Below are 12,581 nucleotides of genomic sequence, written 5' to 3'. Positions count from 1 at the left end.
TTTGTTTATTCCTGGTGCCATTTAAGTACCTCATCTTTATCTATGAGTATCTGGTATCTTGTGTCTTGTGTTTATAATAAGCTTCCATTTTTTTGTTTCACTTTGATGCCTCAGTTTAGCTATTAGTTACTTATTTTTGGCTACCTTTTTGTTTTCAACTTGTTAAAATGTGCTAAACTATCTTCTCTGAAATTTTGTCATTCCTCGTTTATTATTCCACTTGCAACCCTTGATTCCTGTTCACTTGGATGAGATCACCTTTTATTCTACAGGAATTAGCTTCTCTCCACTTGAGTATTTTATTTAAAGAAGAGAACTTTGCTTGGTTAGCCACGGAGGGAGCAGGAAATCATTTGGGATTGAATGCACTGGAGCTTGCGAATGGCAGAATTTTCATTTTCAATGTATAGCCATTGATGTCAGAGCACGTAGTGCGTGTTCCACATTGGGAATTATATTTAAACAAACATCGCCATGTTCCAGATGAACTACTGGTAAATCACTGATGTCTGAAACCCTGAATTTTTATGTGGGAAGAAGAAACAGTGTGCCTTGAAATAGAAGTATTTTTTGTCTATGTTGTTCTTGAGGTATTGACAGTGATTCTCCTATGTAGCCCATAATATTTAACATAATTTAGAAATCTGAAATAAAACCAGAAATTATTCAAAATACTCACTATTAGCTTGTATCTGTGGGAAAAGTAGCCAGAGTTAACTTTATAGATCAACAACTTCTCATCAGAGGCTTTCAGAAGACTGTTCTTCGAACTAATACATTTGGCCTGTGTTATTTTAATGCTGCCTAATTTGCTGAGTACATGTGCTTTCTGCTTTAGAACAAGACAGCTTTTTATGGCCTTTTTATAGATAATGAAATGCTTTTTTCAAGTATAGTCACTATTGTAATGAATTTTCTTTTCCTAGCAATGTAATATTTTTGGTCATTGTTCAAAGGCATATCAATCCTGCGAAGGAACAGACTTGGACTGAGACTGAGAAAATTCGCGTGTGTGTAAGAAAGCGACCACTGGGAGCACGAGAAGTGCGACGTGGTGAAGTTGATGTTGCAAAAGTAGAAGAAGGAAAGTCTATCCTTGTTTGTGAAAAAAAGGAAGCAGTTGATTTGACACATTATCTCCAACAAGTAGGATTTAAAAAAATTCTCCTAACCTTCTTTTCTGCTTTAAATGTTGATGACTTCACATACAGTAAATGTATTTTGTCAAATTGTAACATCAATAGTTCGATTTATTTAAAATCAAATGCCTAAATGTTTATTTGTGGGTAAGGAGTATTAGAAGGCAGTAAACAATGGATGATAAGATATTTGAGTTATTCTGCCTTTCAAGTGCATTGCCACTGTTCTTTATATTATTATCGGGAACATACATCTGTATTTCCACACGATCAAATATTTATATTATGTTATACACTCTACATATTTCTCACCCCTCTGTATTAGCTACCTCTTTGACAATGGAACCTTTTTTAAAGATAATTTTTCCCCCAAAGGTCTCCTTTGAAAATGATGCCAGTTATTTTCCCTCTTGTGGTTATGTGGTTACCAAGGTTCAAAGAATAGTTTTGTTGTGGAACAATAACAAAGCAAACTATTTCATGCTGCTCAGAACAATGTTTCCATCTAAAAGAAACCACTTTTAAATACCATTTGCTACCTATGTGATCCTCATTACTAATTGGTTATTACAAAATTGACTTAATTTAGAGTTAAACAAATAAAACTGTGGATGCTGAAATCTGAAATAAAACATGCCAGCCTCTGTGGGAAGAGAAATCCGTATGTTTCAAGTCAGCGACCCTTCCTTGGTACTTTTGTTTCAATACAGCGTTATGTTGGTACCCAAAATTCAGTTGATGAAAGTTTAAAAACAGGATTTGGCAGCTTATTTCATTTTACTATAGTATAGAAGTTGGGAGGTCATGTTGCAGTTGTACAAGATGTTGGTGAGACTGCATTTAGAATATTGTGTTCAGTTCTGGGCACCATGTTATAGGAAAGATATTGTCAAGCTTGAAAAGGTTCAGAGAAGATTTACGAGGATGGTGCCAGGACTAGAGGGTGTGAGCTGTAGGGAGAGTTTGAGTAGGCTGGGTCTCTATTCCTTGAAGCCCAGGAGGATGAGGGGTGATCTTATAGAGGTGTACAAAACCATGAGAGGAATAGATTGGGTAGATGCACAGAGTCTCTTGCACAGAGTAGGGGAATTGAGGACAGAGGGTCAAGGTGAAGGGGAAAAGATTTAATAGGAATATGTGGGGTACCTTTTTCACACAAAGGGTGGTGGGTGTATGGAACAAGCTGCCAGATGAGGTAGTTGTGGCTGGGACTGTCCCAACGTTTAAGAAACAGTTAGACAGATATGGACAGGTTTGGAGGGCTATGGACCAAGCGCAGGCAAGTGGGACAAGTGTTGCTGGGACATGTTAGACAGTGTGGGCAAGTTGGGCTGAAGGGCCTTTTTCCACAATACATCACTCTATGACTATGACTCTGACTTCCTATGTATATGATAGTCTCACTTAGTTAGGGTCTTCAAATGTTGTTTGTTTATTGTTGCATGCACATGTATGGTGAGGTGATATGTAGAATGAAAGATCTTGCTTGCCGTAGCATCGCAGGTAAATGGACGAACACACATAAAACAACTTACACATATTATAAACCAATCACACAAAATTGTAAAATAAAGAAGGCAGCAAAAAAAAAAGACATTAATGCAAAAACATAATTAGAAAAAAAGTTCATGGTAGTGCAATAGGAGGACTGTCTAGTGAACTGTTGTTGAGGTAAGATTAGGTTGGTTTGACAATCTGATAGTTGCAGGAAATTAGATGTTCCTAAACCCGGTAGTGTGAAACTAGGCTTCTGTACCTCGTACCAATGGTAGCAGTGAGAAGAGGGTATGTCCTGGATGGTGGGGATCTTTGATGATGGATGCCATCTCCTTGAGGAAGTTCCTCATGTAGATGGTTTTGATGTAGGGGAGTGCTGTGCCTGTCATGGACCACTCTCTGCAGCCTCTTGTGTTCATGTGCATTAGTATAGTCATGTCAGGCCATGATGCAGCAGTTATGATGCTTTCTACAGTACATCTGCAAACGTTTGTTAGAATAATCAGAGACATGCTGAATCTCTTGAACTTCTAAGAAAGAAGAGGTGTTGGGAATCATTTTAGAACCTGAAACAACTTCTAAAATTACTATTGTCTCAATATTCTATCTACTCTATGCACTTTAATGTGATGCTAAGGAATGGGAGTTCTGTTACATTTAAAGTTATTTAGAAAGGCTATAGATCATTATTTAACGTATTTTATGATGCAGTTACTCGCCCGAATTTCTGAACCTCTTTAACCTTGTTTTTACTATTTGAGATGATATATGGCTGTATAGTTAGCAGATTGTAATTTTGAAGACCAGTAATCATGAAAATCAAATTAATCATTTGCATGCATTTGAGAAACAATATTGTTTTAGCAGATTGTTATCTGAAGCTGGCATTCCAAACACCTCTGCTTCTCCACACTAGATAAATCCATTTAAAAAAACTAAGTTTCTCATTTAAACTCTCAGTCATCTACTCTAAGATGTTTCCCTTGCGTAGTTCCCCATTTCTCAAAAATAAAATCAATGCATGTTTTGGATGGCTGCTAAAGCAATGTGATGTGTTTTAGGTAGACTACAAATTGCACCAATCATTCTGCTGTCATCAATATATAATTATCTCTTCATAAAACTCAACTAATCTATTGAGATGGGATGTCTCACCAACAAATCCATGCTGACAAATCAATTTATTTCCTGTGCAAATGAGTACTTTACCTCAGAATCTGTTCTGCCAATTGCCCTATCATTTATTTTTAACTAAATGGACCTGTAATTGCCTGCTTTAGCCTTGCTCATATATAGGTACCACATTTACTGTCTTCCAGTCGTCTCGCACCTCATTTGCTGCCAGTGAAAATTTAATTATCTTCATCAGGCCCCAGCAGTTGACTACCTTGTGCGGCTGTGTTTATGGTAGATAAATGCTGTACGGTGCAAATTAGAGGTGAACTATGAATGCCAAAGCAATGATAAACATAAAGGGAATTGTGTCTGATGTGAAGGCAAAGTGAAACCTTTTTTTTAAATGCTTTGTAGTTTGTGAGAAATTACTTGTGTCAGTGGTTGGTGTGAGGTGGTGAATGTCTTGGGAATTGATCATAAACAGTATGTTTTGAGTGGTGTAGAAGGGCTGAAGTAACTGTTGAAAAGTATTATTGAGAAATTACTCAACTATGTAGTTCTTGTGATCATCAAAACACTTGGTACTTTGAGCCAGGTCTGCGATTGATAGTAGTTCAGACCTGCTTTGTCCTGGACTTGAGGGTGTAATCACAGTTTTTGTTCTGAAAAGATGGCTGCTTCTTGTAATTAATTCCTTCATTAGTCAGAGAGACCTCTAAGCTGCCTTGATGCCATGTGGATCAGCAATCCTGCCAAAAAAAAATCTGTATTTGTTCAACGAAAAATACAAACAAGAAATGTTTTTATTTACTATTGCATATTCGCCCGACATCAATATTTTGCTGTCACCATTGTCCATAAACTCGCTGGACTAGGCATAGTACTGTGCCTACAAGAGCAAGTCATAAGCTGAGTATACTGTGGTGAGTGTAATCCTCATGACACCCAAAGTCTCTCAACCTTCTGCAAGACCGAAGCTTGTGATAATATACTCTCAAGAAGCATGACACCATCCAGGACAAAGCATCCAGCTTCATTAGCTCCATCATCCTAAACATTCATTCCCTCCATTACTGCTACACAGTGGCTGGAGTGTGTGCCATCCATAAAAGGGGTTGGAATTAGTCACCCAGGACAGGATCCTCCAACAGCACTTCCCAAATTCATGCTGTTCATCACCTGAAAGGATAATGGTAAAAGGCACCAGGGAACCCACCATCTGCAGTTTACCCTCCAAGTCGCACACTATCTTGATTTGGAAATGTGTTGTCAGTCTTTCATTATTGCATGGTCTAAATTCTAGAATTTTCTAGCCAAAGTACTGTGTGAGTACTGTCACAAGAAGGTCTATAGCAGTTGAAGAAGCCAACGGCATCACCTTATAGGCAATGAGGAATGAGCAATAAATGCTGGCTTTGTCAGTGGAACTCGAATCTCAGAAAAATGAATAAATGTCAAACTAAACTTTTGCTAAAGATTTGGCCCCAGGGCTTCATGCTGGTGGAATTGATGAGTGGACAAATTCTGTACAGAATTAGACACAAAAAGCTGGAGTAACTCAGCGGGACAGGCAGCATCTCTGGAGAGAAGGAATGGGTGACGTTTCAATAGACAATAGACAATAGGTGCAGGAGTAGGCCATTCGGCCATTCGAGCCAGCACCCCCATCCAATGTGATCATGGCTGATCATTCTCAATCAGTACCCCGTTCCTGCCTTCTCCCCATACCCCCTGACTCCGCTATCCTTAAGAGCTCTATCTAGTTCTCTCTTGAATGCATTCAGAAACTTGGCCTCCACTGCATTCTGAGGCAGTGAATTCCACAGATTTACAACTCTCTGACTGAAAAAGTTTTTCATTATCTCCGTTCTAAATGGCTTACCCCTTATTCTTAAACTGTGGCCCCTGTTTCTGGACTCCCCCAACATTGGCAACATGTTTCCTGCCTCTAACATGTCCAACCCCTTAATAATCTTATATGTTTCGATAAGATCCCCTCTCATCCTTCTAAATTCCAGTGTATACAAGCCTAGCCGCTCCAGTCTTTCAACATACGACAGTCCTGCCATTCCGGGAATTAACCTAGTAAACCTATGCTGCATGCCCTCAATAGCAAGAATATCCTTCCTCAAATTTGGAGACCAAAACTTCACACAGTACTCCGGGTGCGGTCTCACTAGGGCCCTATACAACTGCAGAATGACCTCTTTGCTCCTGTACTCAACTCCTCTTGTTATGAAGGCCAACATTCCATTGGCTTTCTTCACTGCCTGCTGTACCTGCATGCTTCCTTTCAGTGACTGATGCACTAGGACACCAAGATCTCGTTGTACGTCCCCTTTTCCTAACTTCACACCATTCAGATAATAATCTGCCTTCTTATTCTTACCACCAAAGTGGATAACCTCACACTTATCCACATTAAACTGCATCTGCCATGCATCTGCCCACTCACACAACCTGTCCAAGTCACCCTGCAACCTCATAGCATCTTCCTCACAGCTCACACTACCACCCAGCTTTGTATCATCTGCAAATTTGCTAATGGCACTTTTAATTCCTTCATCCAAGTCATTAATGTATATTGTAAATAGCTGCGGTCCCAGCACCGAGCCTTGCGGTACCCCACTAGTCACTGCCTGCCATTCTGAAAGGGACCCATTTATCCACACTCTTTGCTTTCTGTCTGTCAACCAATTTTCTATCCATGTCAGTACCCTACCCCCAATACCATGTACTCTAATTTTGCCCACTAATCTCCAATGTGGGACCTTGTCGAAGGCTTTCTGAAAGTTGAGGTACACCACATCCACCGGCTCTCCCCCGTCAATTTTCCTAGTTACATCCTCAAAAAATTCCAGTAGATTAGTCGAGCATGATTTCCCCTTTGTAAATCCATGCTGGCTCGGAACGATCCTGTTACTGTTATCCAAATGCTCTGCAATTTCGTCTTTTAGAATTGACTCCAGCATCTTCCCCACCACTGATGTCAGACGAATTGGTCTAATTTCCCGTTTTCTCTCTCCCTCCTTTCTTAAAAAGTGGGATAACATTAGCTACCCTCCAATCTGGATCCTGAAATGATCCTGAATCTATAGAACATTGGAAAATGGTCACCAATGCGTCCACTATTTCTAGAGTCATGCCTTAAGTACCCTGGGATGCAGACCATCAGGCCCTGGGGATTTATCAGCCTTCAGTCCCATCAGTCTACCCAACACCATTTCCTGCCTAATGTGAATCTCCTTCAGTTCCTCTGTCACCCTAGGATCTCTGGCCACTAGAACATCTGGGAGATTGTTTGTATCTTCCTTAGTGAAGACAGATCCAAAGTACCGGTTCAACGCGTCTGCCATTTCCTTGTTCCCCATAATAAATTCCCCTGCTTCTGACTTCAAGGGACCCACATTTGCCTTGACTATTTTTTTTCTCTTCACATACCTAAAAAAGCTTTTACTATCCTCCTTTATATTATTGGCTAGCTTACCCTCATACCTCAGCTTTTCTCCCCGTATTGCCTTTTTAGTTATCTTCTGTTGCTCTTTAAAAGATTCCCAATCCTCTGGCTTCCCACTCTTCTTTGCTATGATATACTTCTTCTCTTTTATTTTTATGCTGTCCTTGACTGCCTTTGTCAGCCACGGGTGCCTCTTACTCCCCTTAGAATCTTTCCTCCTCTTTGGGATAAATTGATCCTGCAACTTCTGCATTGTTCCCAGGAATACCTGCCATTGCTGTTCCACCGTCTTCCCTGCTAGGGCCTCCTTCCAGTCAAATCTGGCCAGCTCCTGCCTCATGCCTCTGTAATCCCCTTTGTTATACTGTAATACCGACACTTCCGATTTTCCCTTCTCCCTCTCAGTTTGTAGAGTAAAACTTATCATATTGTGATCACTGCATCCTAATGGCTCTTTTACCTTGAGTCCCCTTATCAGATCAGGTTCATTGCACAACACTAAATCCAGAATTGCCTTCTCCCTGGTAAGCTGTTTCGGGTCAAGACACTTCTTCAGACTGTAATTCTGTACAGAATTGTTCTCTGTCAAATTTGGTTTATTCCAAGCGGTCCTTGGAGTATAAAAGTTAAAACCAAGAATTGCAGATGCTGGTTAACCAAAAAGGACACAATGTGCTGGAGTAACCCAATGGAAAAGGCAGCATCTCTAGAGAACATGGATAGGCGATGCTTCGGGTCATGACCCTTCTTCAGGTCTTTGATTTTGAGTCTATTGGTAACATTCTAGTTGGTTAAAGTCAGCATATTTTGTTTCAGTAAGTATATATTAGAATTTTATTTTATAAAATAGTTGATAATATCCATTGGTGTAAAGAATAATGCTTATTTAATTGAGAAATAACTTGGCATGAAAAAAGGCCTTTTCCCAAGTCTTTTTTTACTAACTGAATTTGGTATCGATAAATTTGCTACGGAAATACTAATCCCTTACAATAGTTATTATTCTGAAATTGAACTTCACTATAACCATTTGTTCACCATTCTTAATCATTTTTATTTTTTTAATTAAATTCAGTATGTGATTCATTTGCAGCATGTTTTTTATTTTGATGAAGTATTTGAGGAGGCTTGTACCAATCATGATGTGTACGTGAAGACTGCTTATCCCCTCATCCAGCATGTTTTCAGTGGGTATGTTACTTTACTTCATCGCTGTTATCATATGAACTCTCATTGTGCTCACATTACTCATATTGGGTCATTCTGCTATTTTACACTGATGTATCAGGTCAAAAGTTGTTTTGGTGATTGAATAATTCAGATAAGATTTTTATCTTATCCTTGTAGAAGAATACAGAACTGATTTTATTGGGGCGTCACAGTGGCGCAGCGGTAGAGTTGCTGCCTTACAGCGATTGAGACCCGGGTTCGACCCTGACCACGGGCGCTGTATGTATGTTCTCTCTGGGACTGCGTGGGTTTTCTCCGGTGCTTTGGTTTCCTCCTGCAAAGACGTACAGGTTTGTAGGTTAATTGGCTTTTGTAAATTGTTCCTAATGTGTGTAGGATAGTGTTAATGTGTGGGGATCGCTGGTTGGCGTGGACTCGGTGGGCCAAAGGACCTGTTTCTGCGCTGTATCTCTAAAATCTTTAAGTTTGTCATACTAATAAAAAATTGTGACCATTTTTAAAAGTTTGAGATGATGAATACATTTTCATTGAAATTTTGTATCTGTGACCTTTTATTATATCATTCACAGCATGTATTAAATCTCACGTTTTCCTTTTTCTTAGAACAGGAAGGAGGGGGAAGATGGTATATGTTGTATGTAAATTGGTAGCATTGGGAATAAATGGAACATTATGTGGGTAATGTGCATCTAAGGAATTGAAGCAGTCTGAGATTTCTGCAGGGAGGGAAGAACACAGAGGCTAGTTAATACCTGAGGGCATTGGGGAAATAAGGTACCAGATATTAGACCTATAGAAAATAATTGGAATACAGTGTTTGAATTTTCTTGTGGCTTTTTGAAATGCACTCGTATTGAGAGGGTTGTGAAAAACTGAAATGCCACATTTCACACCAGAAAAGTAGTAGTTGGATCTTACTAAATGTGCAATGCACAATTTTAAAGAATAGTATCAGTCTGTTGGGGTAAAATTATAGCGAATACAGTATTTGTATTAAAAAAAGTTTTCTGGGAAGAAACAACAAATGGCAAAGGGGAAGACAACAGTGGAACTTTGATCCTGGCTAGTGGTGTGGAGGAAAAAAAACATTTTATGGAAATGGGTTGAATTGGGTCAGTTGATAAGTGATTGGCAACCATAACAATTTGGGCATGGGAAGAAGAATATCAGCACCTGAAAGCAGCCTATAAGTATCAAGGGGCTAGCTTTTAAGGCCTGCCCTAATTTTCCTATAGTGCACTAAAATATGACTCCCCTTGAACGTTTTTCTTTACCGGTGATCAGATGATCTGGGAGTGACAACAATCAATAGAAAGAAAAGGAAAATAACACAGAAAATTATTTGCTACTCTAGGAATGTAATCAGTTCATATACTCAGGACCAATTAACCACAAGGCCTCCCTTATTTTGACTACCATTTGGAAACTTCGAGTTTGGAAGAATGATTTTATTGAAACATAAGATCCTGAGAGAACTTTCACAGGATAGATACTGAGAGGATTTTACTCCTTGTTGGAGAATGCAGAACTTGGATAGGGTGGGGGTGGCATAGTTTTAGAATAAGGAGTCACCCACAGAACAAGAAGAGCATGGGGACAAGTTTCTTCTGAGGCTTGTGAATCTTTGAAATTGCTTACCCAAGAGAGCTATGGAGCCTGAATCATAGAGTGTATTTAAGATATAAATATACATGTTTTCCATAGGAGTTGAGAGTTATGGAAACAGGCAGGAAAATGGGAATGGTGAAAATAGTTGGAGTAGCCTCAGACTACCAAATTTCTGCTCCTATTTCTTATGCTTTTATGACATAAATTGATTCTGCACATGTAACTTATTTATTTGCATGCCCTCTCTTATTCCCAAACATCACTAGAGATCTTGTGCGTCATTATCGGGAGTGATGTCAATTCTGACATGTATCAGAGGGTTACAGAGTGGAAGGAGGACATTGGGCCTTTTGTTCTGTGCTGGTTCTGTGCAAAAGCAATTAATCCCTTGACCTCTTCCCATAGCTATGCTGCTCAAAACTTAAGTAACGTGTTCAAACCTGACGTTTGGTGCTGTGTGTGCAATGTTGTTCCGGTGGCTGTGAGAGTTTCTCCACAATGATTGAGTTTCCACATCCTGGTTATTTAGCTGATGTAAAGTTATTCCACAATGCTCCTTCCACATTAATTTCTCTTCGCATTCCGACCACCTCAACCCCCCTCACCTGATTCCACTGCTCACCGAGACACTAGGAACAAGTTACAGTCGTCAATTAACCTGCACTTCTTAGGGATGCGGGATGAAACCAGGCCTCACGGAAAGAGTCCACCTGGATGAACACAGCACCAGAGGTCAGATTTGTATCTGGGCCGCTGGATTGTGAGGCAACAGCTCTACTGGCTGCACCACTGTATCCACATCGGATCAAGTGAGGAACAAAAACCTTCAATTATTAATTTATAAATTGAATATTTTTATGCCTCAATACATAAACATACCCTACTTTTTAATATTATTCTGATTCATTGTGACTTCATATCATCACCTAACATACTAGGTATATGGTAGAGAGCAAATTGACTGGTTGCATCACGGCCAGGTTCAGCAACTCGAACACTGGGGAATGTAGGAGATTACAAAAAGTGGTGGACCCCCAGCCGGTCCATCACAAGTACTGACCTCCCCACCATTGATAGGATGCACTGCCTCAGAAAGGCAGTTAGCATCATCAAGGACCCACACCACCCTGGTCATGCTCTCATTACACTCCTACCATCGGAAAGACAGTGTAGAATAGAATAGAATAGAATAGTTCCTTTATTGTCATTGTAACATGAGCCATGTACAACGAAATTGTAAAATGTCAGCCAGTCAGTGCACCATTCAAACATTTCTAAAAGCTAACGATACATACAAGGTAAAATATTTTAAAAAAGATAAACAACTAAAATAAATATCATGAAAATAGCACGCATAAACACCCAACCCTACATCCTTCTGTCGATTTCACAGTCTCTTATTATGTATCGCCCCTGCGTTCCTTGGCGGCTACATTTAGTGCCTTTATAGCAGTGGGGTAAAAACTATTTTTAAGTCTGTTTGTCCTTGTCCTTGTAGATCTGTACCGTCTGCCTGACGGTAACAGTTCAAACAGGGAGTGTCCGGGGTGGGAAATGTCCTTTATAATACTCTGGGATTTTTTGATGCAGCGGGAACTGTGTAAGTCCTCCAAGGTAAGTAGAGGGCAGCCGACAATCCTCTGGGCGTTGTCAATGGCCCTCTGGAGCGCTTTCCTCTGAGCCGCTGTGCAGCTGGTGTACCATACGCATACACAGTATGTTAGGATGCTCTCAATGTAGCACCGATAAAAGGACAACAGCAGTCTCTGAGTGATGTTATTCTTCCTGAGCACCCTCAGGAAGTGCAGTCTCTGCTGGACCTTTTTCAGCAGCGCAGAGGTGTTCACGCTCCACGTCAGGTCCTCCTCAATATGGATTCCCAGGAAGCGGAAATCCGCCACCCTCTCCACACAGTCCCCTCTGATAGTTAATGGTACCATGTCCGTTTTATTCTTTCTGAAGTCTATTATTATTTCCTTTGTCTTTAAGGTGTTGAGGAGCAGGTTATTTTCTCCACACCACACTGTCAGCTGCTCCGCCTCATCCCGGTAGGCGTACTCGTCCCCCCCGGTGATGAGTCCCACCACCGTAGTGTCATCCGCAAATTTGACAATGGTGTTGCTGTGGTGGGCGGGGGTGCAGTCATGTGTATAGATGGTGTAGAGCAGGGGGCTCAGCACGCAGCCCTGTGGAGAGCCGGTACTGAGGCTAAGGGCCGTGGATGTGTGATGGCCCACTCTGACTCTCTGGCTGCGAGCTGACAGGAAGCTATTTATCCACATGCAGGTGGAGTGTGGAAGTCCCAAGTCCCCCAGTTTGTCCACCAGTTTATGGGGAAGGATGGTATTAAAGGCAGAGCTGTAGTCCACAAAGAGCATCCGCACGTAGCTCCCCGGCTGCTCCAGGTGGAACAGTGCAGCATGGAGGGCTGTGGCTATAGCGGCCTCTGTGGATCTATTCGCTCTGTACGCAAACTGGTGGGGGTCAAAGCTTCGGGGCAGGAGTGATGTGATATGACCCCGGACCAGTTTTTCAAAACACTTCATCACCACTGGTGTGAGTGCGACTGGCCG

At 40.8% G+C, this 12,581-nt stretch overlaps 1 protein-coding gene across 1 annotated transcript in view; it reads left to right on the top strand.

Moving 5' to 3' along the window:
• The window catches only part of LOC144599048 (kinesin-like protein KIF24), a 61,347-nt gene that overhangs the window by 10,901 nt on the left and 37,865 nt on the right, over positions 1-12,581 (top strand). The window contains exons 3-4 of the mRNA XM_078409774.1: positions 957-1,146; positions 8,303-8,400. Coding sequence (XP_078265900.1) covers positions 957-1,146; positions 8,303-8,400 — 288 coding nt within the window. The remainder of the gene's footprint in view (positions 1-956; positions 1,147-8,302; positions 8,401-12,581) is intronic.

The sequence above is a fragment of the Rhinoraja longicauda genome, chromosome 1 (assembly GCF_053455715.1).
Source record: "Rhinoraja longicauda isolate Sanriku21f chromosome 1, sRhiLon1.1, whole genome shotgun sequence".
In the NCBI taxonomy this organism is placed as follows: domain Eukaryota; kingdom Metazoa; phylum Chordata; class Chondrichthyes; order Rajiformes; family Arhynchobatidae; genus Rhinoraja; species Rhinoraja longicauda.
The sequence above is the reverse complement of the archived record's forward strand: the minus strand, read 5'-3'. Positions and strand labels throughout refer to the sequence as shown.